The 26816-nt window shown below is 59.5% G+C and overlaps 2 protein-coding genes across 2 annotated transcripts in view; both read left to right on the top strand.

Moving 5' to 3' along the window:
- ALMS1 (ALMS1 centrosome and basal body associated protein) overlaps positions 1 to 1155 on the top strand; it is a 31093-nt gene extending 29938 nt beyond the window's left edge. The window contains exon 14 of the mRNA XM_058804343.1: positions 824 to 1155. Within this exon, the coding sequence (XP_058660326.1) occupies positions 824 to 868 (45 nt within the window). The 3' untranslated portion in view covers positions 869 to 1155. The remainder of the gene's footprint in view (positions 1 to 823) is intronic.
- Positions 1156 to 8166: 7011 nt separating this feature from the next.
- ADAM33 (ADAM metallopeptidase domain 33) overlaps positions 8167 to 26816 on the top strand; it is a 33272-nt gene continuing 14622 nt past the window's right edge. The window contains exons 1-11 of the mRNA XM_058803286.1: positions 8167 to 8284; positions 10819 to 10901; positions 18944 to 19020; positions 21493 to 21568; positions 22119 to 22195; positions 23191 to 23377; positions 24384 to 24449; positions 24539 to 24610; positions 25187 to 25353; positions 25509 to 25593; positions 26507 to 26649. Of these exons, the coding sequence (XP_058659269.1) occupies positions 8167 to 8284; positions 10819 to 10901; positions 18944 to 19020; positions 21493 to 21568; positions 22119 to 22195; positions 23191 to 23377; positions 24384 to 24449; positions 24539 to 24610; positions 25187 to 25353; positions 25509 to 25593; positions 26507 to 26649 (1151 nt within the window). The remainder of the gene's footprint in view (positions 8285 to 10818; positions 10902 to 18943; positions 19021 to 21492; positions 21569 to 22118; positions 22196 to 23190; positions 23378 to 24383; positions 24450 to 24538; positions 24611 to 25186; positions 25354 to 25508; positions 25594 to 26506; positions 26650 to 26816) is intronic.

Raw genomic sequence — 26816 nt, 5'->3', positions numbered from 1 at the left:
ATAAAAATCCTTGGGCTGGAGTGCACAGACATCCTTATCTGTGAAATTGTTCAATACTTCTCTTTGTTAAGATAGCAAAGTTATTTTTATCACAGGGTGCACGTGGATCTGGGCTGATGCTCTGTCCCAGCAGCCCTTTGCTTTTGTGCTTTCAATTTCAAATAGAGCATAAAATCATCCCAGTCAGATCAGGGGACAGGGAGTGCCCTGGAATTTTGCACTCTGTAGTGGGGACAGACTCTGATCTGATGGCAGCAGCAATCAGAACTCGCAGCCCCACTGGAGCAGAAATGAATTTTCTGAGTTTGTCAGATCCAGATTGGTTCCAATGCTGAGGCTCTTCCACGAGGGGGAGCGAGTTTGTGATGCCAGTGAATTGGAGAGAGCTGCTGGAAGGAGCAGCAGCTCATGGGTATTCCCCCTGCTGGATTCCACAGCAATCTCTGCGGAGAACCTGTGCTCAGCCTTGTTAATTTCAAATCACTAAACTCACCCATGTCCCTCTGTTTTTCCCTCAGAGCACAGAGAACCTGTGCTCAGCGTTGTTAATTCCAAAGCACCAAACTAACCCATGTCCCTCTGTTTTTCCCTCAGAACACAGAGAACCTGTGCTCAACATTTTGAATTTCCAAAGCACCAAACTCACCCGTGTCCCTCTGTTTCCCCTCAGAGCACAGAGAACCTGTGCTCAACATCTTGAATTTCCAAAGCACCAAACTCACCCGTGTCCCTCTGTTTCCCCTCAGAGCACAGAGAACCTGTGCTCAGCGTTGTTAATTTCCAAAGCACCAAACTCACCCATGTCCCTCTGTTTTTCCCCCAGAAGATCACCAGCCGTGTCCTGGGGAAGAAGGTGTCCTGGAGCTGACCTCAGCCAGCCTGGGCTGGGCACACACAGCCCTGGCACAGGAGAAGGCACTAAATGCTTCTGCAGCCCCACTTTGTGCTCTTGGCTCCCTTGTGTGCTCACTGCTCCTGCCCTACGTAAGAATCGGGGATTTGGGGGAGTGTCAGGGTTTTAAATAAATAGCTGGGGTTTTATAGTGGTGTTAGGCACTTCAGAGGAAACACAGTCTGGAAAAACTTGGTTCATAACATATTTATAACTCCCTGATTGGAATAGCAGTTTTATATATTTATTTTCAACGGATTTTAACGCGGATTTTTAGATTTTTTAAAATTCCTGTCTCAATGTAGAAAATACACTTGTTATGTTTTGTACTTCAATAAAACAGCTGAGTTGTTTTAACTGCTGCAGCTGTGTTTGTGTAGGGACCAGGAGGGGCTGAGCAGAGACACTTGTGGTGCTGCTGGTGGGAGCTTTCAGGGCTTTCCTGGGAGAATCCTTGTTTTGTTTGATGCTTTGTCCTGCCAGGGTCCCTGGCTGTGCCCTGGGCCAGCGTCACTGAAAAGACGCAGGGCAGAGAGGAGGTTTATGAAGTGCTCAAGCCTCAGTTTCATCTGATCATCACTGAGCAGTTCATAGGATGGATAAACAGGAAAAGAGATCTGAGGAAAACAGAGTGGGTGTGAGCTGTGGCTTCCTATGCTCTCTCTGCCACAGATGTTTGTGGCAATTCAGCCCCAAACAGCTGGGAGGGAACACCCACTGCTGGGAGGGCTGGGCACCATGGAGCTGGAAGGTTCTGGAGAGACCCTGCAGGGCCTGAAGGGGCTCCAGGAGAGCTGCAGAGGGACTGGGGACAAGGCCTGCAGGGACAGGAGCCAGGGAATGGCTCCCACTGGGAAAGGGGAGATTGGGCTGGGATCTTGGCAGGGAATTGCTGTCTGGGACGGTGAGCAGGGGCTGGGCTGGAATTCCCAGATTTGCTGTGACTGCCCCTGGATCCCTGGCAGTGCCCAAGGCCAGGTTGGATCCACCTGGGACAGTGGGAGGTGTCCCTGCCATGGCAGGGGTGCCACTGGGTGGGATTTAGGATCCCTTCCCACCCAAACCATTCCAGGATTCCCTGATCTGATATGGTCTCAGAAATGGAAGTTGAAGTGCAGATTACAATTTACACCATCCCATGGCTAGGATAAATCAGCTCAGGCTGTGGCTCCTCTTCTCAGATCTTCCCACCTCCCACAATCCAGTTTTACCTGTTTATCACAGCATCAGCCTCCTTTGGGATGCAGGGATCCAGTGCCACCCCTGCCCTGTCCTACCTGGCCTGGAGCTGGAATTTGCTCCTTCCACTGCCTTGGGATCAGGAGGGATGGAATTGCTGCCTTGCCTCTGGAATTCTGTTCTGGGGCTGGAAATGAGCTTGGTGTGAAGCAGAAGGTGCTGAGTGTGCTGGGGCTGAGCTCTCTGATGGATCCTGAGACACACAGGACAGATTTGTTCCCTGGGAGAAGAGACTGGGGGTGCTGGAGCCCCAGCGAGCTCCTGCCTCACTTGGAGCTTGCTCAAGGCCGCTCCTTATTTGTGCCTTTAAGCTTTCAGTGAGGAGATGAAGGGAGCTGGAGGGGCCTTGTGCTCCAAAACCCCTCTGAGACCCAGCCCAGTGTTCCCCCAGCACTGCCAGGGCCCAAAACCCCTCTGAGATCCAGCCCAGCACTGCCAGGCCACCCCTGAGCTGTGTCCCCAGGTGCCACAAACACAGGGCTTTGAAATCCCTCAGGGATGGGGACTCCAGGCCTGGACAAACCTTTGGGGGATGGAATTTCCCCCAGAGCTGCTGGTGAGGGTGTTCCCATCCCTCCTGCCCTGACTGATGTGTCCCTGGGGATGCTCCTGAGCTGCTCCAGGGCTGTCCCTGCCCTCCTGTGCATGCAGAGCTCCCTTGCAGTGTCTGCAGCTCTGGGAAGGAGCTGTTGACATTTGCAGCCACTGCTTCCAGCACACCAAGCTGCTTTCCAAACACTCAGGAAATTGTGCTTGTCTTGTGCTGGCTCCAGAGTGGAGTCATCCCCTCCAAATCCACTGCACTCAGACTTCTGGGGTGAATCCTGCAGAGCTCTGGGAGGGGAATTGGGGCAGGACTGGTTTTTGTCAACACTCTTGGAGCAGATTTGTGTTTCAGTGATTCAGAATTGCCCTTTGATCAACAGCACCCCCAGGGATTGCTGTGTAGGACAGATGTGTGTCCACAGCCTGACCTGCAGCTGGGAAACCTCCTGGATCAGATGGAAAAGGAGGAAATGGAAAAGAGGTGCAAAAATCCACTTTTGCTTTTGAAATGTGCTTTATTTCAAAATGAGAGGCTTTTTTCCCTTCAGAAGCACCTTCCATTTCTTCTTTTATCACCATTTCCACTCATTCTTCCTTTATTCTGTAAATTCCATCCCGAGGCAATCAGTCCTGACCCTCCTCTGTGGGGGCAGCCCTGTGGGGGTTTTGGGGGTCCTTCCTATGGAGAACCCCTCTCCAGCAGGTTTGGGAGTTTCTGGAGCACCTCTCCAGCAGGTTTGGGTGTTTTGGGAATCCCTCTCCAGCTGGTTTGGGTGTTTTGGGAGTTCCTCTCCAGAAGGTTTGGGTGTTTTTGGAACCCCTCCCATAGAGAACCCCTCTCCAGCAGGTTTGGGTGTTTTGGGAATCTCTCCTATAGAGAACCCCTCTCCAGCTGGGTTGGGTGTTTTGGGAATCTCTCCCATGGGGAATCCCTCTCCAGATGGTTTGTGTGTTTCTGGAGCCCCTTTCCAGCAGGGGTTTGGGTGTTTCTGGAACCCCTCGCATGGAGAACCCCTGTCCCATCAAGGGCTGAGGGGCTCATGACACGTTCTGGCACTGCTGGCATCTGGAAGGGTTTCCATGGAAATGCCTTGCAGTGCGGATGTGAAACACAGCTCAAGTGCCCCATTAAAGGAAGTTCCCAAATCTGCAGTCACTGTTGTCCCTCTGCCTGTCCAGCATGCTGGGGACTCCTCCCAGGGTTTCTCTTGGCCCATTTGTTTTGTCACTGAGAACACCATGGGAAGCCTTTGGAGAGGAGAAGATGAAGGATTTGTGCCAAAGCAGGTGAGGAAAACTCTTCCAGAATTCCAGGATGGTTTGGATTGCCAGGGATCTTAAAGACCATGCAGGCCCACCCCTGCACTGGCACCTGAAATTAGATGGATTATGGATTATTATGGGCTTTATATCAGCCTTCCTCAAAGTCCATCTCATTTTTTCCATGAGTGCATCCTGGATTGTAATTCACTTTTCCTGAAACAGTTCCCTGAGGAAGACATGACTTCCTGAGTGGCTGTTCATTAGTGCAGATCCCACTTGAATCCAGTGGAGCAGATTTTAAAATATTGTTTCCTTTGTGCTGTCTCTGTGAGCCCCTGGCTGCTCCTGGGGCCAGGGCAGGAATTCAGCCTGGGGCAGGAATCTGGCTGGAAATGGGAAAGGCCCGGCTCTCACACGAGCAAGGTTTGAAAGTCAAGCTTTTAGTAATATTTTTCTCCCTACATCAGCAGATAAAGTGAGTTCTGCTGCCAAATGGGACCCTGCGGGAGGGTGAGCGACCTCGGCGTGACAAATGGGAGCCACGCTGATTAATGCTGCTGGGAGGAGCTCAGATTCCAGGGGGATGAGGCACTGGGAGAGCCTGCCTGCCTTCCTGGGGACAAGGGGCTTTTCAAACCACTCTCATTTTATTCCTGTGCCCACGTGCTGCTGCCCTGCTGCTGCACCAGAGGCTCCTTCCAACTTCCCAAAGGCAGAGAGATCCGAGCTGTTCCCCCCAGGCTGTGCTGCTCCCCCACCTGAGATGGGTTCAGAGCATCCCATGAACTGTCCTGGCTGCTCCTGCCAGCCCTCCTGACTCATCCACTGAGCAGCCAGCCCTGACCTTCCTCTGGCCAGGGAAGAGCCCCTGGGACTGACTGAGAGGGGACACAGCTGAGGAGTTGTGTGACACCACTGTGTCCCTGGGGTGGCACTGGGGGCACATCTGCTCTGGGGAGGCTCACCTGGCTCTGCCAGGGTTGTGTGAGCAGCACAGAGGTGTTTGACTGGAACAGAGCTGGGAAGGGGCTGGAGAATCCCTGAGGGAGCTGGGCAGGGGCTCAGCCTGGAGCAAAGGAGGCTCAGGGGGCCCTTGTGGCTCTGCACAGCTCCTGCCAGGAGGGGAACAGGGACAGGAGCAGAGGGAACAGCCTCAGGGGAGCTCAGGGTGGGCATTGGGGACATTCCTCATGGAAAGGGGGGTCAGGCACTGGAAGTGCCCAGGGAGGTTTGGAGTCCCCATCCCTGGAGGTGTCCAGGGAAGCCCTGGAGGTGGCACTCAGAGCTCTGGGCTCGAGACAAGGTGGGAATTGGGCAGAGGTGGGACTGGTGATCCTGGAGATCTTTTCCCACCCCAGCAATGCCCTGATCCTGGGACTGTCACACCCGAGGGTGTCCCTTGCAGCGGGACCTGGGCCAGGGTAGGGGTGATGGAGTTTGAGTTGAGCAAGCCCCAGGCTGTGGCTGCCCAGGGTCACCCTCCTGTGCCCGTGTCCATGGCTGGGGACAGGGCGTGGCTGGGAGGGGGAGCAGCCTCAGCCAGAGCCCCAGGGCCTCTCCTGTCTGGGACCCCAGCTCTGGGTGACCCCGGGCTCTGGGTGACCCCCAGTGTCACAGACATCATTTATGAAAAATCCTTTCCTTAGGATTTTTCCTCCTGAGCAGCTGAGAGGCCTCAAGAACAAAATGTAAACAATGGTTATCTGCTGCTGTGGAATGCAACAGGTGCATCTGTGATTTGTCTCATGTGGTTGTTTCTGATTAATGGCTAATCACAATCAGCTGGCTCAGACTCTCTGAGCCACAAACCTTTATCATTCCTTCTTTTTCTATTCTTAGCCAGCCTTCTGATGAAATCCTTTCTTCTATTCTTTTAGTATAGTATTAATATAATATATATAATAAAATAATAAATCAGCCTTCTGAAACACGGAGTCAGATCCTCATCTCTTCCCTCATCCTCAGACCCCTGTGAACACCGTCACACCCCAGCACTCCCCATGTGCTGCCCTGGCCTCTCTGCAGCCCCAGGCTGGGTGCAGCTGCTGGCTGTGCTGGTGACAGGGGATGGGGCCAGCGCCTGCTCCTGCCCACACAAAGGCATTTATAGCTCTGCAGCCTCCCCAGCTGCTGCTGCCAGCCTGGGCAGGGCCATCCCAGAGCCTGGGACATTGCTGGGGGAAGCAGAGACTTCTGTCTGTGCCCTGGGATCTGTCTTGTCTGTGCCCTGGGATCTGTCCTGCTCTGTGCCCTGTCTGTGCCTTGTTTGTCCCTGTCTGTGCCCTGGGATCTGTCCTGTCTGTGTCCTGTTTGTGTCCTGTCTGTGCCCTGGGATCTGCCCTGTCTGTTCCCTGGGATCTGTCCCTGTCTGTGCCCTGTCTGTGTCCTGTTTGTGTCCCTGTTTGTCCCTGTTTGTGCCCTGGGATCTGTCCTGCTCTGTGTCCTTGTCTGTGCCCTGTTTGTGTCCCTGTCTGTCCCTGTCTGTGGCAGGCTGCTGATCCCCAGCCATGCCCTCGGGTTCCCCCCATGCTCCCACATTCCCTCTTGGCAGGGATGGGTTTGGAGCATTTCTCCTCTTGTGTATCCTCTCCTGGAGCTGGCAGGACCTGCAGGGTGGGGTGAAGCTTCAGTGGGGCCTGGGGCTGTGCAGAGGGGCCCAGGAAAGGCAGAACTCCATGGAATCCCACCCAGTGCCACCCCTGCCATGGCAGGGACACCTCCCACTGTCCCAGGCTGCTCCAGCCCTATGTCCAGCCTGGCCTTGGGCACTGGATCAGCCCCAGCTGCTCTGGGCACATGTGCCAGGCCCTCAGCCCCTCACAGGGAGGAATTTCTCCCCAAAGGCTCCCTGAGGTGCCTGGGGAGGGCTCGTGGTGGCAGGAGGGGCAGCTCAGTGCCACTGACCCTCCTGGGGAGGGCTGGAGGCTGATGGGGAAGCTCTCAGCTCCATCCAGATGTTTGCAGCTGCAGGGTGCACCCCAGGGCCCCCTCCCAGCACCCCCGGTGTTTGGTGCCAGCAGGGCTCTGACTCGGTTGCCACAGCTCTGCTCTGTTTGTCCCTTGTGTCAGGAAACCCCAGGGAGGTCCCCTGTGCCTTCCTGTCCCCAGATGTCCCCTTGGGCCACAGCTCCCTGGAGCACTCTGGGTAGGGGGCCTGGTAGCTGTCCCCGTTTTCAGGATAAATCATTTGCAAAGCTTTAATTACTACTGCTAATCAATATTGCTATTGGGATTTTAATAACTATTGCTGAATCCTTGCCCTGAATGTGGCAGGAGAGCTGGCTGGCCCCAGGGAGGCAGCCAAGGGGCTGGGAGTGTGTGCAGGCAGGAAGGGAGCATCCCCTCATCCCCACACTCCCTGCTCCTGCTCTGGTGGGTCTGGGGTGATGATGGCAATAAAATCCATCCCTGGATGTGCCCAAGGCCAGGCTGGAGCACCTGGGACAGTGGGAGGTGTCCCTGCTAAGGCAGTGGTGGCACTGGGTAGGCTTTGAGATCCCTTCCACAGAATCCAAACCATTCTGTGATTCTACAGTTAAGAGCATTTTTATTAATAGCATTAACATTTTTATTAGTAGTATTTATATTAATGAATATAAAATACTGATGTTAATAATCAATATAATCAATATTAACAATAACAGCAACTGTGGAGCAGATTTAAGGTCACAGAGGTGTCTCTGGGGTGGGGTATGTGCAGTTATTGAATTGCTTTAATCAATTTTGCCCATCTCCTTGTGGAGGCAGCTGTGGGAACACCCCAGGCTTTACTTGGGCATAAGAAAGGGGGGGAGTGGTGGTGGGGATGGATGGATGGATGGATGGATGGATGGATGGATGGATGGATGGATGGATGAGGGAGGGAGGAATGGATGGATGATGGATGGATGGATGGATGGATGGATGGATGGATGGATGGATGGATGGATGGATGGATGGATGGAGGGATGGCTGAGGGCTGATGAATGATGAATGATGGATAGAGCCGCGGCGGGCGGGGGAAGCCTGGGAGCCGCCGAGCCGCGGGTCTGGTTCTCATTAAGCGGCCGGGCCGGGCCAAGAAACACAGCAATAAATAAGGGCGAACAAAGCCGCCCCGTCCCCGCCGCCCCCCGGCCGGGCCGGCCGCGCTCGGGGCTCGGCGGCGGGGGAGGGACCCGCGGCATAAAGAGGAGGAGGTCGGGCGGAGGCGCCGAGTCGGGCGGTGACAGCCCGGGAGCGGCGGCATGGCCGGGCCGGGCCCCCCCGGGCCCCGCCGCGGCTCGGCCTCGGGCTGGGGGCTGCGCCTCGCCCTCCTGGGGGTCCTGCTGGGGCTGCCCCCGCGGGGCCGGGCGGGGCCGGCAGGTAACGGGGGCTGCGGGCCGGCGGGATGGGGTGCGATGGGATAGGGGTGGGGATAGGGATGGGATGGGGTGGGATGGGATGGGATGGGATGGGGGATCCGGGCTGCGCTCGCTGCCCCCGGGGAGGAGCCCCCAGAGCCCGCGCTGCGGCTCCGCTCCGCTCCCGGAGCTCCCGGCCCGGCCCCGCGGGTCCCGCTGGCCGCGGAGGGACCGGGCACCGGGCACGGGGCCGCTCTCAGCCCCAGAACACGGGGAGGGACCGGGCACGGGCACGGGGCCGCTCTCAGCCCCGGAGCTGAGAGTGAATTCAGAGCCCCCGTTCCGAGCCAGCCCCGGCTCTGAGCAGGAGCTCGGAGTCCGCCCTGCCCTGCGGGTCTTGCCCTGAAACGTGGCTCGTTCGGTCCGTGAGGAAATCCAGACTTTCCCCGGGGCTCCCATCGCTTTTTAGATGGGAGCCGGAGGAGGAGAGGGGCTGCCCGTTTCCCTTCGCCCCCCTGTCGCCTCTTCCTTATCCCTGTTTCCTTCCCCAGCCATTCCAAGAAGTCAGGGCTGATGTTCCTCCAGCCAGAGCACATTTTTTCGTTACAGCTTTGCCGGGCTCTCGGCTGCTGCTGAGAAGTTTTCCAGCAACTGCAAGAGAGCAGCTGGGAGGGGAGCGGGATGGCGGAGGGGCCGGAGCTGTGTTTGGATAAGGAGCAGAAAGGAAAGCTGCCAGCTCTGGGGGGCACCCGGGCTCTGCGGGGCTCCCCGGGCTCCCCCAGCCCCGCAGCTCGGGGTGCCACCATCCCAAACCCCACAGCAGCGCCGCTCCCCACAGCTCTCCCTAAAAGGGCTGGGATCGATGTTTTCCAGGAAATCCAGAGGAGGGGGGTGTGGGAAACCCTTTCTGCGCTGCCTTTGGGTTTATTTGAGTTCCATTTCGGAGGCCCCGTCTCGTGCTCCGAGTCTCTCAGATTCCTAGCAAAAGCTACAAACAAAACAGTGGGAAATTTAAAATATCGTAACTGAAATCTCATCTCCTAAATCTCCCTGCTGAGGGATTTTTGGGACGCGGCCGAAGCCCGGGCCAGCCCCTGGTGTCCCATCCTCTCCCCAGCCGTGGGAGAGAGCTGGGGCCGGCACAGCTCCCTGCCCTGCTCCAGTGGGAATTGCAAACAGAGGGATTTATTGCTTGGCTCTGGAATGGGAGGCACCAAACCCCGAAATGGGAGAGCACCAAACCCGCCGTGGCTGCTCCCGTGCCTCAGTTTCCCCACGGACAATGAGCTGATGTGAGGCCGGGGTGCAGGGCCTGGCTCCCGCGTTGGGAGGAAGTGAGGAGAGGGAAGCTGGGATGGTGCCACCCCTTATCTGCAGCTATTCCTGGAATCTGATCCCAGGCTATATTTAATGGCACTGATTAAATACCTCGGGCGATAGCGCCCGGCGCTCCCGGGGGACAAAGGTGGCCGGGCGGGGTGACCCGAGCCCATCCAGCCCCGGCAGCAATTCCCAGCCCACAGCTCCACCTTTGTTTTTCCTTTGTCTCTCCAATAACTTCATCTTCCCTCGAGCCAAAGCCCCGGAGCTCAGCACAGGGAACCAAAACAAGCTCTAAAACCAGAGAGCCCTGAGCCCTGTAATTCCACTCTCTGAGTAAATAGTCTCGCTGGGGAAGATAATTCCACCCAAGCTCTCCTAACAACGTTTGGCTTGGCAAGGTGGCCCAACCCTTGACATTTTTGTTCAGCCTCATCCCCTCTCTGCAGCAGCCTCAGATTTTCGTTTTTTGTTCTGTTGTCATCCGGGCTTAAGTCATCAGCGGCTGCTCCCTGTGCTGCAGTCAAATCCAGCCACATTGTTTAGGAAAAAAATAATCTTAGAAAGTCTGTCTGCCTTGGCTGGAGCCAAGGAATGGCTTGTGCTGCCTGCCCGGGGGGGCTGGGATGGCTCAGCAAACCCTGACAGGCACGGCCCTCGGGATCCTGCTGCAGCCCAGCCCTGGGGCACAGAGCTGCATTGGGGTGATGGAACCACCCTGCCTGCTGAGCACAGAGTCATGGAGCTCTTTGGGTGGGAAGGGACCCCAGAGCCCACCCAGTGCCGCCCCTGCCATGCAGGGACCCCTCCCAGTGCCCCAGGCTGCTCCCAGTGTCCAGCCTGGCCTGGGACACTCCAGGGATCCAGAGCAGGCACAGCTCCCACGGGCAGCTGCGTCTCCAGGGGCAGATTTAGGGATTTGGGGCCCTGGGCCCTGGGTGGGAGCAATGGGACTGGGAGCTTCCAGGACCAAGCCTGAGCCAGCAGTGAGGGGTTGGGCTGGGGAGGGGGTGACACTGGGGGTGACACTGTCCTGGGGCTGGGGAGGGGATGACACTGGGGAGGAGGTGACACTGGGAGTGGCACTGGCTCGGCGCTGGGTCCATCCCCTGGAACACCCGTGAGGAGGCTCTGGGTGTGGGTGCCCATCTCTGTCCCTGTGCTGGGGCTGTGCAGGGCTGCAGCTCTCTCAGGCTCTGCTCAGCAACTCTCTCCTCTCTCCTCCCCTGTCCCCAGGGTCCCTGTCCCATGGAGAGAGGGTCACCCCCCACTGGCTGCTGGGGGGCCGTGCCCGCAGGGCTGTCAGCCTGCAGGAGCAGGTAAGGGTGATCCCAAACCCCTCCTCCCTCCTGCTTCCTCCCTCCTCCTTCCTCCTTCCCTGCTCTGCCCACAGCCTTCTTGGTGGGACACCATGGAGCCCTTGGGCTGCAGCATCCATGGGCAGGGTGTGGAATTCAGGATCCATGGGCAGGGTATGAAGCTGCAGGATCCATGGGCAGGGTGTGGATTTCAGGATCCATGAGCAGGGTGTGGGATTCAGTATCCATGGCAAGGTTGAGAATTTCAGGATCCATGAGCAGGGTGTGGGATTCAGGATCCATAGCAAGGTTGAGAATTTCAGGATCCATAAGCAGGTTGGGGAGTGTCAGGATTCATCACCACCCTCAGGTGGTGAAGAGGTAAAGCAGAGGATGCAGCAGTGCATTAATTAAACATGGTGTTAATGAGTGCTGGGCAGGAGGAGGATGGCCAGGAGCTGCAGGGTGAGTGGATGGGAGCTGGAGAGCTCAGAGGGAGGAGATGGAGGTGATCTGTCAGCTCCTGGTTTGGGATGGGAGGAGCTCAGGTGATCTGTCAGCTCCTGGTTTGGGATGGGAGGAGCTCAGGTGATCTGTCAGCTCCTGGTTTGGGATGGAGGAGCTCAGGTGATCTGTCAGCTCCTGGTTTGGGATGGAGGAGCTCAGGTGATCTGTCAGCTCCTGGTTTGGGATGGGAGGAGCTCGGGTGATCTGTCAGCTCCTGGTTTGGCTGGGACAGGAGGAGCAGCCACAGGAAGTGCTGCAGGTTTGGGAGCAGAGGGCATCTCCTGCCAGGGCTGTCCCCCTCTCCCTGCTGTCCCCACATCCCTGGGGGGCCGGGGGCTCCTTAGGCAGCTCCAGCCTCTCCCACCTCTGGTTCCGAGGGCTCCAAGGGGCTGAGAGCGCTGCTGGGAGGGGCCTCCGGGGCCATCTCACCGGAGATGCTCCAAACGAACCTTCCTTGCCACAGGTGGAACCGGCCGGGCTCGGGAGGGGGCTCTGGGCTGCCCTGGTCGTCCCAGGGGAAGGAACCCGGGCTGGCTGCTCCTGCCGGAGCTGCAAGGGCCCGTGTGGGTGCTGTGCTCGGCCTGGAGAGATGTCCCTTTCCTGGAGAGATGTCCCTGACCTGGAGAAATGTTCCCCGGCCTGGGAGATGTCCTTTCCCTGCAGAGATGTCCCCAGCCTGCAGAAATGTCCCCTCCCGCTGGCAGCCCCGGCCCCGTCTATATTTAAATTGAAGCCACTTGAGACAGGGAACGCGTGGCAGGGCAGGATTATTGGGCAGGATTATTTCTGCTCCTTTATTTATGGGTGCCTCGGTGGTACCGGGGGTGCAAACGGCACCCGGGGGGTTTTGGGGCTTTTAAAGGGTTTTGGGGATTCCGGGGCTCGGGGCTGGGGTGTCGGGCAGGTCCCCGTGTTTGCTGCCATCCTCTGCGCCGCAGCCCCGCCAGGCTGGACAAGGAGCTGAGCAAGGAGCTGAGCAAGGAGCTGAGCAAGGAGCTGGACACGGAGCAGGGAGGGAGCGGGGCCGGGCAGAGCTGCAGGGGGGGACTTTGGGGAGGGATGGGGACAGGCAGGCAGGGACGGACACAGCCCCGGTACTGCTGAGGCTCATTTTTAGGATCAATTTAGTCCGTTCCGTCCCCACCCTGTCTCCTGCCGCCCTCCAGCAGGGATTCTGGAAATAACCGCGTCTGTGGGGATGCCAGCTGTGCCAGGAGGCAGCATGCCAGCCTGCGGGGGGGTGGCTTCCCGCCCGGGCATCCCCAGAATCCTCCATCCCTGCCCGGGGCTGCTCCTCCTGCCCCTGCCCGGGATGGGGGCAAGGGCTGCCCGGGCTGCCAGGGGCTTTTCCAGACCCCAGAGATGGAAATGGGGCTGGAGCCAGGGATGGGAATGGGGATTGTACCCAGAGATGGGAATGGGTCTGTACCCAGTGATGGAAATGGGGATTGTGCCCAGAGATGGAAATGGGGCTGTATCCAGCACTCTACCCTGGGCATTCCACCAGTATCCAGCCCTGGGGAAGGGCTCGATATGCCCTGTCCCAGCCCAGAGCCTGCTCAGCCTTGGGGCTCCCCCTGCCTCTTTCCCTTCCATTTGGAATTGCTTTCTCCAAGGTGTGGAGCAGGAGGAGAGGGAGGATCAGGCTGCTCACAGTGGTTGGGATGTGCTGCAGGTGCTGAGGGCACTTCCCTGCCCTGCTCCCTGCAGGGAAGCCCTTTCCCCCTTGTTTCCCCCTTGTTTCCCCCTTGTTTCCCCCTTGTTTCCCCCTTGTTTCCCCCTTGTTTCCCCCTTGTTTCCCCCTTGTTTCCCCCTTGTTTTCCCCTTGTTTCCCCCTTGTTTCCCCCTTCTTTTCCCCTTCTTTTCCCCTTCTTTTCCCTGTGCCAGATGTGGCTGCACTGAGCAAACCCTGCCAGTTCTGTTCTGAACCAGCCCAAACCCTGCCCTGACCCCTGGGCCTGGCTGCCCTGCTTCCTGATTCCCAGGGATGTTCCTGACTCCCAGGGATGTTCCTGACTCCCAGGGATGCTCCTGATTCCCAGGGATTGTTCCTGACTCCTTGGGATGCTCCTGGTTGGATGTTCCTGACTTCCAGGGATGCTCTTGACTCCAAGTGATGTTCCTGGCTGCCAAGGGTGCTCCTGGCTCCCAGGGATGCTCCTGGCTCCCAGGAATGCTTTTCCAGAAAGCACTGGGTGTAAGAGCTTCCTTCCTGGATGCTGCTGGCATTGGCCAAGTGATGCAATCCCGAGCTGTGTTCCTCAAGCCTCAGTGCTGGCCCCTCCTCAAGCCTCAGAGCTGGCACTGGCTGCCTGGGGAGGCCCTGGTGCAGCCCAGCTGCTCCAGCAGCTGCAGATCCCATCAGCAAATCCTCCTGGAGCACCCCTGGTAGCCTCCATCCTCTCCTCCCCGTCACATCCGGGCTCTGGGGGCTTCCCTGGGAGCTCAGGGCCTGGGGGAGCAGCCTGAGCAGATGGCTGGGCTGGGAGCTGAGCTCTGGGAGCTGGCCTGGGTGATTCCCAGGGAACTCTGAGCTCCCTGAGCCTGCTCCTGAGCAGGAGCTTCCCAGCAGGGATGGAGGCAGCTGGATGGGGAGGTGGATGGGCTGGGAGCTGTGGGCAAATGGGGAAGGGCAGCTCAACCCCCTGGCCCTCTGCACAAAGCACTGGGGTTTGTCTCATCAATGGAGTGAAAAGTTAAACCAGACTGCAGCTGGGCCTGCAGGGTCCCTGGGCTGGTCACAGGCTGGGGCCTGGCCAGGCTGAGCCATCCCAGCTGCAATTCCATCATTGCAGCCCCTCCCAGCCCCCGGGGACTGGCTGTGCTGGATGGCCTGGACAGGGCCACCCCCTGCACCTGCAGCAGGGCTGAGAGGGGATGCAGGGACTGGGGGGGACTGGGGCACTCCTCTGTTCATGGTGGGGACTGGAGAAAGAGACTGGGGAGCAGGAAGAGCCTGTGAGGATGCTGGGACCCGTGAGGATGCTGGGACCCGTGAGGATGCTGGGACCTGTGAGGATGCTGGAGCCCGTGAGGATGCTGGGACCCGTGAGGATGCTGGGACCCGTGAGGATGCTGGAGCCTGTGAGGATGCTGGAGCCTGTGAGGATGCTGGAGCCTGTGAGGATGCTGGGACCTGTGAGGATGCTGGGACCTGTGAAGATGCTGGAGCCTGTGAGGATGCTGGAGCCTGTGAGGATGCTGGGACCTGTGAAGATGCTGGGACCTGTGAAGATGCTGGAGCCTGTGAGGATGCTGGGACCTGTGAAGATGCTGGAGCCTGTGAAGATGCTGGAGCCTGGGGTCACAGTGGAGCCCAGGATGAAATTGGAACTTGCAATGTGCTGGAGCCCAGGGTGGTGCTGGAGCTTGGAATGTGCTGGAGCCTGGGGTGATGCTGAAACATGGGATTATATTGGAGCCTGGGATGATGCTGGAGCCCAGGATAATGGACTCTGGCATGATACTGAAGTTTGGGATGTTGCTGGAGCTTGGAATGTGCAGGAGCCCAGCTGGAGCCTGTGAGGATGCTGGGACCCAGGAGGATGCTGGAGTCTGGGGTCACAGTGGAGCCCAGGATTAAATTGGAACTGGGGATGTGCTGGAGCCCAGGGTGATGATGCTGGAACTTGGAATGTACTGGAGCACAGGACAGTGCTGGAGCCTGGGGAGATGCTGAAATATGGATTATATTGGAGCCTGGGATGATGCTGGAGCCTGTGAAGATGCTGGGACCTGTGAAGATGCTGGAGCCTGGGGTCACAGTGGAGCCCAGGATGAAATTGGAACTTGCAATGTGCTGGAGCCCAGGGTGGTGCTGGAGCTTGGAATGTGCTGGAGCCTGGGGTGATGCTGAAACATGGGATTATATTGGAGCCTGGGATGATGCTGGAGCTCAGGATATTGGACCCTGGGATGATGCTGGAGCCCGGGATGATGCTGGAGCCCGGGATGATGCTGGAGCCCAGGACAGTGCTGGAGCCTGGGGAGATGCTGGAGCTTGGAATGTGCTGGAGCCTGGGGAGATGCTGGAGCCCAGGACAATGCTGGAGCCTGGGATGATGGAACCTGGGATGACACTGAAGTTTGGGATGTTGCTGGAGCTTGGAATATGCAGGAGTCCAGACAGTGCTGGAACACAGGATTATGCTGGAGTTTGGGATGATGCTGCAGCCTGAGACAATGGCAGAGCCCAGGAAGATGCTGGAGTTGGGAATGTCCTGGAACCTGGGATGATGCTGGAATGTTCTGGAATCCAGGATGATGCTGGACCTTGGGATGATGCTGAAACCCGATAAGTTGCTGCAGCCCAGGCTGATATTGGAGCCTGGGATGATGCTGGAGCTCTGGAGGATGCTGGGCCTTGGAATAATGCTGGAGCCAAGGATGATACTGGAACCTGGGATGGTGTCGGAAATGTTCTGGAATCCAGGATGATGCTGGGCCTTGGAATGATGCTGGAGCCAGGGATAATATTGGAACCTGGAAGATGCTGGAGGGCAGGAGGAGGCTGGAGCCAGGAGGAGGCTGCTCCTGGATCATTCCCAGGGTGCAGATCCTGTCAGGAGCCCGGGGCAGCTCCCTGCCTGCCCGGGGCACAAGGAGCAGCGTTCAATCAGTGCCATCACCCTGCCTGCCCTCGGAGCCTGGCTCCTGCCTGGCACAGTGCTGCCCACATTCCCTGCTTTCACTGTGCTGATCCCTGCAGGAGCTGAGCTGGGCCCATCCCAGCTGGAACCAGGATCCATCCCTGCTCCCCACTGCCCCTCCAGTAACTCTCAGGGGAAACTGAGGCACGGGGGGAGGAGAGCTTGTGGTGCATCCCCTGCCGGGGAGGGGATACACGTCCCACAGCAGCCGCTTGTTCTCCAGCCCCTGGGAGATGGGATGGGATGGGATGGGATGGGATGGGATGGGATGGGAGCTGCCGGGGCCGGGATACCCCGGACACACACGTTCCCTTTAAGACGGCAGCTGGGAAAGAACATTCTGCCAGTAACGGCTCTGGAGGCGAGGCAGGGAGTAATTGCTGGGGAATTCTAAACCGGGAGTGAGCCGGCCGGGACCTGGGGGGGAGGAGGAGGAGGAGAGGGCTGCAGGGAGCGGGTGCTGGGGAGATCAGAGACGGGGAGAGAAAAAGGGAGGGCAAGAGGCGGGGGAAAGGAGGGAAACGGCGAGAAAAATGTACAGACCATGTTTGGCCAGAGAGCGATGTTTGTACAAGATCGTGTTCCAAAAATACCGCCCGTTCCCAGTGCCGCCGAGCGGGGATGGAGCCGCTGCCCGCCGGGGCCCGCTCGGTTCGGGCACCGGGCCCGGCTCGGTTCGGCACCGGGGCCCCGCTCGGTTCGGCACCAGGATCCCGCTCGGTTCGGCACCGGGCTCCGCTCGGTTCGGCACCAGGATCCCGCTCGGTTCGGGCACCGGGGCCCTCTCGGTTCGGCACCGGGGCCCTCTCGGTTCGGGGCCGGGCCGGGCCGCGGGAGCCGCCGGGAGGTGCCGGGGCCGGGCCGGGCCTCCCTGTGCTGCGGGTTTGTGCTCTGACAGCGCCGGGGCTGCTCGCCTTTTTTGGAGCTGGGCACATGGAGCGGGAGGCGGAGGGAGCTCAGCCAGCCCGGCTGCAGCTCCAGCCCTGTTCCCTGCTCCATTCCCGGCTCCATCCCCGCATCCCGGCTCCATCTCCGTTCCCGGCTCCATCGCCGCATCCCTGCTCCAGCCCTGCTCCCGGCTCCATCCCCATTCCCAACTCTATCCCCATTGCCGGCTCAAGCTGTTCTCAGCTCCATCCCGGCTCCTTCCCCGTTCCCAGCTCCAGCCCCATTCCCAGCTCTATCCCGGCTCCAGCCCTGCATCCCAGCTCCTCCCGGCTCCAGCCCTGCATCCTGGCTCCATCCCGGCTCCATCGCCCCATCCCGGCTCCATCTCCGTTCCATCCCCATTCCCGGCTCCATCCTCATCCCCGTCCCCGGCTCCCCCCCGGCCCCATCCCCCCATCCCGCCCGGCAGGAGCCGCACCTCGCTGCCCTGTGGACCCGGAGCTCATCGCGGGGGCTCCTCGGAGCCGCAGCCACCCACGGGCACCCTGAGCAGCCTGAGCACTGTCTGGGACGGCCCGGCCCGGGGCTGCCCTCGGGGTGGGTGTGCAGGAACAGCCCCTCCGGCAGTACAGACCCCACAGCCCGGGGGCAGCAGTGCCGGCACCTCACTGCTCTGCACCCAAATGCTTTATCCCTTTGTCCCTCTGTCCCTTTGTCCCTCTGTCCCGAGCTCAGGGCAGGCTCCCCTGGGGCTCCCCTGGTGTCCCCCATAGCCAGGGCAGGGGGCTTGGGCTGGAAGAGCAGCAGCACAGCCAACTCCACAGGAATTGGGGAATCCACAGGGAATCCAGCTCCACAGGAATTGGGGAATCAGGACTTAACCTCTGCTTTATCCCGGGCCTTGAATCACCCAGCTCTGCCCCTCCCTGCTGCATTCCTGTGTTCCAGCTGCAGGGATGGGATGCCAAGGGCAGCCCGAGCTGGGGCCTTGTGGGGATGGCTCCTTTCTCTGTTCTCTTTCCCTGCAGAGCCAGGAACAGCTCCTTCCTCTGTCCCCTTTCCTTCCAGAGCAGGGACGGCTCCTTCCTCTGTCCCCTTTCCTTCCAGAGCAGGGATGGCTCCTTCCTCTGTCCCCTTTCCTTCCAGGGCCAGGAAGAGCTGGCCAGACCCACGGCCATGGCAGTGATGGGGTCCTGTGGGCTGGCAGCCCTCTGGGCTCCCTGTGTGCTCCATGGATGGGGACAGACTGAGGGGGACCTCAGAGCCCAGGGACAGACTGAGGGGGACCTCAGAGCTCAGGGACAGTCCAGGCCATGGGCAGCAGGCAGGGCCATGCTTTCAGTGTCCTCAGAGCTGGGGATAGTGTGGGGACACAGGGAAGGGCAGCACTGTGGGCTCTGGCCTCTCCTGTCACACACAGCTGGGCTGGCTCCAGAGCCAGGTTCCCGTCCAACACCCTCCGAAGAGAGGGAATGAGTAAAGGCACCGGCATCCTGGGGAAGCTGAGTCAATGTTTCCTTTCTGTGCCGCTGCTCTGAGGTATTTTTAACGGCCCTCATCCGGTGCCCGGGGGGGTATTGGTGGTGATTTCCATCCCCCCAGGGTACTGATGTCCCTCCCAGGGCTGAGGGCCCTTCCCTGGATCAGCCTCTGCACTGGGGCAGAGCTGAGCTGGGATGGAGCACACAGAGACCCTGCTCAGGGTGGTCCTGGTGCTGGTCCTCATCCTGGGGCCATCCTGTTCTGCCTTTCCCTGGGGGAGCTGCCAACAGAGCTGGGGTCTGCTGCCTCAGCCCTGAATCTCTTGTGACTCCCCCATTATCCCTGCTGTAAATCCCCCATTATCCTCCTGTGACTCCCCCGCTATCCCCCTGTGACTCCCCCATTATCCCTGCTGGCTGGGAGTTCAGGGAGATCCCCTTCCCCAGGATGGAGAGGCCGGGATGCACCTGGAGCTGGAGCAGAGGAAGGTTCTGGGCACAGGGACCTTGTCTGAGCCCATCCCTCCTTTCCTTGCAGGTGGTGGCTCCTGCCCGGGCAGAGGTGGCTGTGACAGCTGAGGGCAGAGAGCTCGTGCTGGTGCTGGAGAGGAACCAGTGAGTGTGGGGCTGGGAATGGGGAGGGGACATGGGGCACCCTGCCAGGGACCTGCCTGGGCTGGGGAGGGGACATGGGGCACGGGACACTCTGCCAGGGACCCATCTGGCCTGGCAGGGTTGCGGCCAGCAGGGGAAGGGACAGCCCAGTGTGGCTCCATTTGGGCTGGAATGCTCCTGTTGCCTCCTTGGTCACCTCCTTTGGGCTCCTGCTCTGGGTCAGTTTGGATGCAGGTGGCAGCAGCTCCTGTCCCCTGTGCCCTGTGACACTCATCCAGCCTGGGACATGGACACTCCCCTCCCCTGGGACACAGACAGGACTTGTGTCCATCTGTCCTGTCCTGCCCTCCTTGTCCCTCTGCCTGAGACCTCGTGGCATTTTACAGAGCCCCAGAACCCCAGAGTGGTTTGGGCTGGAAGGGACCCTGAAGATGCAGTGCCACCCCTGCCATGGCAGGGACATCTGCCACCAGCCCAGGCTGCTCCAGGCCCCGTTCAGGGCTGGGGACACTGCCAGGGGTGGGGCAGCCCAGTTCTCTGTCCCTTGGTGGGTTTGTGTCCTGTGCTGAGCAGGGCAGAGCTGAGCCCTTCCTGCTGCTGGTGGGTACAAACCCAGCCCCACGGTGTCCCCCGGGCCCCAGTGACAGCTCCTGGTGTGCAAGAAGGGGAACTGGGGGTCCCTCTGCCCATCTGAGAGCTGTGGGCACTGGGGTTGGTGGTGGGGGATGAAATGTGATGGGCAGAGCTTGGCCTCGTGTCTGGCTGGTGCTCCAGGCCTGGCCACCTTGGGGTGTCCCCTGTGCCCCTCATTGTGCCCCTCTGGAGAGGGGCAGGAGGGACAAGGAGAGCACTGGGAGCTCTGGAGGGGGCAGGAGGGACAGGGGCAGCTCTGGGTGAGCTGGGGGACAGTGGCACAAAGGGGACCTGAGCACCCAGAGCAGTCCACAGCACCCAAGGCACCCCAGAGTGGCTGTGGGGACATTGTGGGGATGCAGTGTGGGGACACAGCATGGAGACACAGCGTAGGGACATCCAAACTGCCCTAGGGGTGTACACAGAGCGGGGACACAGCGTGGGGACAGTACATCCAAACTGCCCTGGGGGTACACACAGAGTGGGGACATTGTGGGGACACAGCATGGGGACACAGTGTGGGGACACCCAAACTGCTGCCTCAGCCCTGTGAGCGAGCCCCTGGCCCAGTGAGCTGGGTTTGGCCTCAGACCTTCCTCCTGGCACTGGGAGCTCTGCTCAGTCCCCAGGAGCATCCCGGGGTGTTTTCCTCACCCTGCTTGGTGGAGCAGGCTGGTCCTGCCCTCCCTGCCCTCCCTGCCCTGCCTGGAGGGCACATCCCTGCTGTGGGGCCAGCCCGGGCTGTGCCTGGCTCAGCCATCCCAGTCCATTCCCTGGCCATGGCAGGAGGATTTGCCATTCCTGTGTCCCCAGCCCAGCTGTCCCGTCCCTGTCCCCATGTCCCCGTGTCCCCAGGCTGGCCAGGCCCTGCCTTGGCAGCCACCCAGTGTCCCTGGCAGGAGGCAGGCTGAGCTGTGGCTGCTGTCTGGGCTGTGGCTGCAGTCCCTGGGGCCAGGCACCCACGGACAGGCTGTGGGGAGCCACAGCCGTGCCCACAGTGACATTTCTGGGGCCAGGCTGGCTGAAAGCAGAAAGGGAGAGGCAGGGGAGCTATTCTGGGAGTGCTGCTTTATTTTCTCTGCAGAATTTAACTTTTGGGATGGAGCCAAACCCCAAAAAAGAGTCTAAACTGAGAGCAGGGGAAAACCTGGCCCCATTTGTCCTTCTCTGGGTAGCTGAGCCCCACAGGAGTGCTGCCCTTCCATGGGGCCCTGCCAGCCCAGGGGTGACCTGCCATCCCCACAGGGACCTGCCATCCCCTGGGCACTGCAGCCTTCCAGCAGATACCCATCACCCTGGCATCTGGGCAAGGTCACACAGATCTGGGCAATGCAGGAAAACCTGTCTTCTTTTTCTTTTTTCTTTTTCTTTTTCTTTTTCTTTTTCTTTTTCTTTTTCTTTTTCTTTTTCTTTTTCTTTTTCTTTTTCTTTTTCTTTTTCTGTTCTTTTTTTTTTTTTTTTTTTTTTTTTTTTAATTGTTTTTCTTTTTTTCTTTTTCTTCTTTTTCTTCTTCTTCTTCTGGATGGCCCAGCCTGGTTCAGGGGGCTCAGGGGATGTGTGGGTGGCTCAGGGGGTTCAAGGGGCTCAGGGGGATATGTGGAAGGCTCAGAGGGTTCAAGGGGCTCAGGGGGATATGTGGATGGCTCAGAGGATGTGTGGATGGTTCAGGGGGCTCGGGGGGCTCAGGGGATGTGGGGATGGCTCAGGGGGCTTAGGGGGACATGTGGATGGCTCAGGGGGCTCAGGGGATGTGTGGATGGCCCAGGCTCAGGGCCTCAGTGCGTTGCTGTGCCGGCAGCCCTGGAGCCGCTGCCCACTGTCCCCGCTGTGTCCCCGCAGGCTGCTGGCTCCGGGCTACACGGAGACGCACTACAGCGAGCAGGGCCAGCCCGTGACGGTCACCCCCAACCACACGGTGGGTGCTGGGCCCTCCCCTCTGGGTTTCGGTGTTCGGATGGAGCCGCGGGGCGCTCCCCTCTGCGTTTCGGGGTTCGGATGGAGCCGAGATTCCCCGACGGCAGCGGGAACGCGGCAGCGCTCGACTGCTGCGGCTCCGGGCCCCAGGACAGCGCCTCGGGACACAAACACAGCAGGGCAGGGCCCTCCCTCCCCATGGCCCCACCGCCTTCTGTCACCCTTCCAGCGCCGCGCCGGGCGCCGGGCTCTGTCCCGGGCTGACCCCGTTCCATTCCCATTCCCGGTGCGGGGAACAGCGCTCGCCTGGCTGGGAAAAGAGATGGGAAATGGAAGTGGGGAGATGGAAAAGGGGAGATGGAATAGGGGAAATGGAAAGGGAAAATGGAAAAGGGGAGATGGAAAAGGGGAGATGGAAAAGGGGAGATGGAAAAGGGGAGATGGAAATGGGGGGATGGAAATGGGGAGATGGAAAAGGGGCGCTTTTCTGGGAGCAGCCCTCGGGCTGCTGGTCCCAGCCCGCTGAGGAAGGTCCCCCTGTCTCTCTCCAGGAGCACTGCCACTACCACGGGCACGTCCGTGGCCACCGCCGCTCCTGGGTCGTGCTCAGCACCTGCTCGGGAATACGGTATGGGGGAATGGGAATGGGGAAATGGGGAATGGGAATGGGGATGGGGGAATATGGTATGGGGGAACAGGAATGGGGAATATGGGAACAGGGAATACGGTATTGGGGAATGGGAATGGGGAATGGAGGTACGGGGGAACAGGGAATGGGGAATGGGGGAATGGAGAATACAGTAATGGGGAATGGGAATGAGGAATGGGGAATACAATATGGGGGAATGGGAATGGGGAACAGGGAATGGGGGATGGGAATGGGGAACGGGAAATGGGGGGATAGGGAATGGGAGAATAGGGATTGGGGAATGGGGAATGGGGGAATGGGGGAACAGGGAGTGAGGGAACAGGGAACAGGAAATGGGGAATGGGGGAACAGAGAATAGGGAGTGGGGAATAGGGGAACAGGGAATGGGGGAATAGGGAATGGAGGAAGGAGTAGGGAATGGAGGAAGGAATAGGGTATGGGGGAATCAGGGTTGGAGAAACACACGGTCGGTGGATTGAGGGGCTGACAAAGGTGGGATGGATCCACTGCTCCCTCTCTCTGCAGGGGTCCCCTTTGGGACCACCCAAGCAGCACCAATGCTCCTGCAAGCCCAGCTCCAAATGCTTCATGGGCTGATTTTCCCATGGCTCCTATCTTGTCCTTCCTCCTTCTCCCACCCTTCCCCCAGCCCCAGGACTGAGCAGGCTGGGCAGGGACCATATTCCTGGCAGTATGAGCTTATTCCCAGGAAATCTATCCCTGGAGGGGCAGGTCCCTGCACCCCAGAGCAGCTGTCCCAGACCAAGCTTTGGCCTGTGCTCTGAAGGGGGCAGGTTTGGGTGCCCAGGGTTTATTTGTCCTGGGGCTGTTTGAGCAGAGATCCCCAATTCTTGTCCCTGCTCCCAGCTTGAGTACAGACCAGGCTGGTGTGCCACGAGTATGTGGGGCCTCAGGGGCTGGGGCAGTGCAGGGGGAAGCACCACAGGAGCCATCGGGGCTGTTTCCATCTCCAGGGGCCTCATAGTGCTGAGCAGCAACACCAGCTACTACCTGAGCCCCCTGGGGCCCCCCGAGCCCGGCCTGCACCTCCTCCAGCGAGCAGAGCACCTGCCTGTGCCAGGGGGCACCTGCGGGCACGGCCAGCACCTGGCGAGCACCGTGGCTGGCATGGCCCGGCTCTTCCAGCCACGGCACACACGGGTAAATCCTCAGGGGGAATCCAGTTGGGTAAATCCTCATGGGTAAATCCTCACGGGTGAATCTTCATGGGTAAATCCGCTCAGGTAAATCCTCACGGGTGAATTTATTGTGAATCCTCACGGGTGAATCTTCACAGGTGAATTTACCATGAATCCTCATGGGTGAATTCTCACGGCTAAATCCACTTGGGTAAATCCACTTGGGTGAATCCTCATGGGTGAATTTACTGTCAATCCTCACGGGTAAATCCTCACGGGTGAATCTTCACAGGTGAATTTACCATGAATCCTCACGGGTGAATCCACTTGGGTAAATCCACTTGGGTAAATCCTCACGGGTGAATTTACTGTGAATCTTCATGGGTAAATCCTCACAGGTGAATCCACTTGGGTGAACCCTCATGGGTAAATACTTGTGGTAGAATCCTCACAGGTGAATTTACCATGAATCCTCACGGGTGAATCCACTTGGGCAAATCCACTAGGGTAAATCCTCATGGGTGAATTTACTGTGAATCCTCATGAGTAAATCCTCACAGGTGAAACCTCACAGGTAAATCCACTTGGGTGAATCCTCGTGGGTGAATCCTTGCAGGTGAATTCTCAAGGGTAAATCCACTTGGGTAAATCCATTCAGGTAAATTCACTCAGGATCCGTCTGGGGACAGGCAGAGGGCTGGGAGGGGCTCTCCGCACTGCTGACAGCTCCCATGTCCCTGGCAGCTGGGCAGGCTGTGCAGGCAGGTGGGGTGAGAGGGTCTCTGTGGGTGGCTTGTGTGGCTTGAATTTAGGCAGGAGATCCCAGGGGATGCTTGGGTTGGGTCTTGGTGCTGCATCCTATCATGGGGGATATGACGTGAGGTCATTTGGAGCCACCCAAACGTTCTCTGTCACCCTGTGCCTCAGTTTCCCCTCTGAGGTGTCCCTCCTGAGCAGCTCTGTGGTGTCTGGAGGGTGCCCAGAGCCAAGGGCTGTTCCTCTTTGCTGAGCCCTGTGTCTGCCTGCAGGCCAGGAGGGATGCCTGGAGGACCATGAAATACATGGAGCTCTTCATTGTTGCTGATCACACCCTGGTGAGCGCTGGGGGGCAGAAAACCAGGGTCCCTCTCTGTCTCTGCCCTGGATTGACCCCGTGGGCCTCCCCATCCTCACCTGTCTCCAGTACAGGAACCAGAACCGCAACCTGGGGCACACCAAGCAGCGCATCGTGGAGATCGCAAACTACGTGGACAAGGTGAGGGACCTGCCAGACCCTTGTGTGGCCCCAGGGACTGTCCCCGTGTCACCAGGGCCAGGAATCACAGAATTATGGAACTGTTAAGGTCAGAAAGGGTCTTTAAATCTTTGAGTCCAGTCATTCTTCAGCACTGCCAAGGCCAGCACTGACCATGTCCCCAAGGGCCACATGCACGTGACTGTGAATCCCCTCAGGGATGGGGACTGCCCCCCTGTCCTGGGCAGCTGTGCCAGGGCTTGGCCACCCAGGGAGGAGTTCAGGAGCTCTTTGAGAACACGGTGGGAAGGGCTTTGTCACCCGTGGGCTGAGCTCGGCAGGGAAGTGTTCACTGGCCCCTGCCTGGATCATTTTTGGATCATTTCCAAAGAAGGGACACACAGAGGTGTTGTCACTGAATGTCATCGTGCCCCCCTGGCTGCCCACACCTGTGCCTGTGGAGCCATGCTTGCAGGTGGGTGTGGGACAGGTGTGTTCTGGGGTCACACAGCCACAGGGAAACACGAGGACCCCACAGCAGGGAGGGAGGGTGCAGGGAATTGTAGCCCCCATGCCCCCACCCATGCCCTGCTGCAGTTTTACAGGCTGCTGAACATCAAGGTGGCCCTGATCGGGCTGGAGGTGTGGACGGAGCGGGACCAGTGCGCGGTGAGCAGCGACGCCAACGCCACGCTCTGGGCCTTCCTGCAGTGGAAGAAATCGCTGAGGGCGCGCAAGAGGCACGACAACGCCCAGCTGCTGACGTGGGTCTGAGGCTGGGGGCGCTGGGAGGGGGTCCTGGCTGGGGGTGGGCACTCCTGACCCCCCAGTGCTGAGCTGGGCCCATTCTCCTGCCCGGACTGGGGCTGGGCACTCCTGACCCCCAGTGCTGAGCTGGCCCCGTTCTCCTGCCCGGCAGAGGGAAGACCTTCGGGGGCACCACCATCGGGATGGCCCCGCTGGAGGGGATGTGCAGCGCCGACAACTCTGGAGGGGTCAGCGTGGTAAGGGGGGCTGGGGTCCCTGTGCCACCCCGGCCCAGGGGAGATCCCCCTGGGGTTGGAGGAGCAGCCCCTGAGGCTGGGCCAGCACCCCTGAGTTGGGTCTGGGGTGCAGCCTGAAGGTGATGAGGGGTGATGTTGTAGCCCCTGACCTGGGGTGCAGCCTGAAGGTGATGAGGGGTGATGTTGTAGCTCCTGACCCCCTCAGGTGCTGGCCAGGGGCACAGGGGTCAGGTGAGAAGGGGCTGCTGAAGGTCTCCCACCCCCAGCTCCCAGCTGGCACAGCACTAGGATCTCCTGTGCTGCTCCTGTCCCTCGGGCTGGAGAGCCCCTGCCTGTCCCTGCTTCTGCTCTGGATTTCTGCCCCCATCTCTGCCCAGATCCCTTCTGCTCCTCCTGATGGTGACCCTGGGCATGATAGGGTGGCCTTGGTGACCTGTGATCCCTGGGATCACACCCTGTGATCCCTGAGCAGGGTGGTGGGGGACACACAAGTTTCTGGGTTTTGGGATGTGCCCCGGGTTTTGAGCAGCTGGCTCCAGCCAAGAGCTTCCCACCAGCCCCACAGGGGAATATCAGGAGACCAAGCCCCACTTGCCACCAACCTTCCTCCAACCCCTCCTCCACCAACCTTCCTCCAACCTCTCCTCCTGCAGGGCAGAGTGTTCCCTCCTGTGCCCAGCCCCATTCCCTGCTCTGGGTGACCCTGTCCCTCGCTGCTGGCCCTGGTGACACGTCCCTTCCTGGCTGTGGGTGACCCTGTCCCTTGGTGCTGACCTTGGTGACACATCCCCTCCCTGATGTGGGTGGCCCTGGTGACACATCCCCTCCTGGCTGTGGGTGACCCTGTCCCTCGCTGTGGGTGACCCTGTCCCTCCCTGGTGGCCCTGGTGACACGTCCTGTCCCCTCCCTCAGGACCACGCGGAGCAGCCCATCGGCGCCGCCGCCACCATGGCGCACGAGATCGGCCACAACTTCGGCCTGGTGCATGACAGCCCGGGCTGCTGCACCGAGGCCACCCCTGAGCAGGGCGGCTGCGTCATGGCCGCGGCCACCGGGTGAGTGCTGCTGGCCCTGGAGTGTCCCCAGAGCCATGGATGTGTCCTGGGTGTGTCCCCAGTGCCCTGGATGTGTCCCCAGGCCATGGTGCTGGGTGCAGGCAGGGAATGCTGTCACCTCTGCTCTGCAGCCAGGCTGGCAGAGCTGGGAATGTTCCCCTGGAGAA

The sequence above is a fragment of the Ammospiza caudacuta genome, chromosome 4, assembly GCF_027887145.1.
Source record: "Ammospiza caudacuta isolate bAmmCau1 chromosome 4, bAmmCau1.pri, whole genome shotgun sequence".
NCBI lineage: Eukaryota > Metazoa > Chordata > Aves > Passeriformes > Passerellidae > Ammospiza > Ammospiza caudacuta.
Note: the sequence above shows the minus strand (reverse complement) of the source record. Positions and strands in the feature narration are given on the sequence as shown.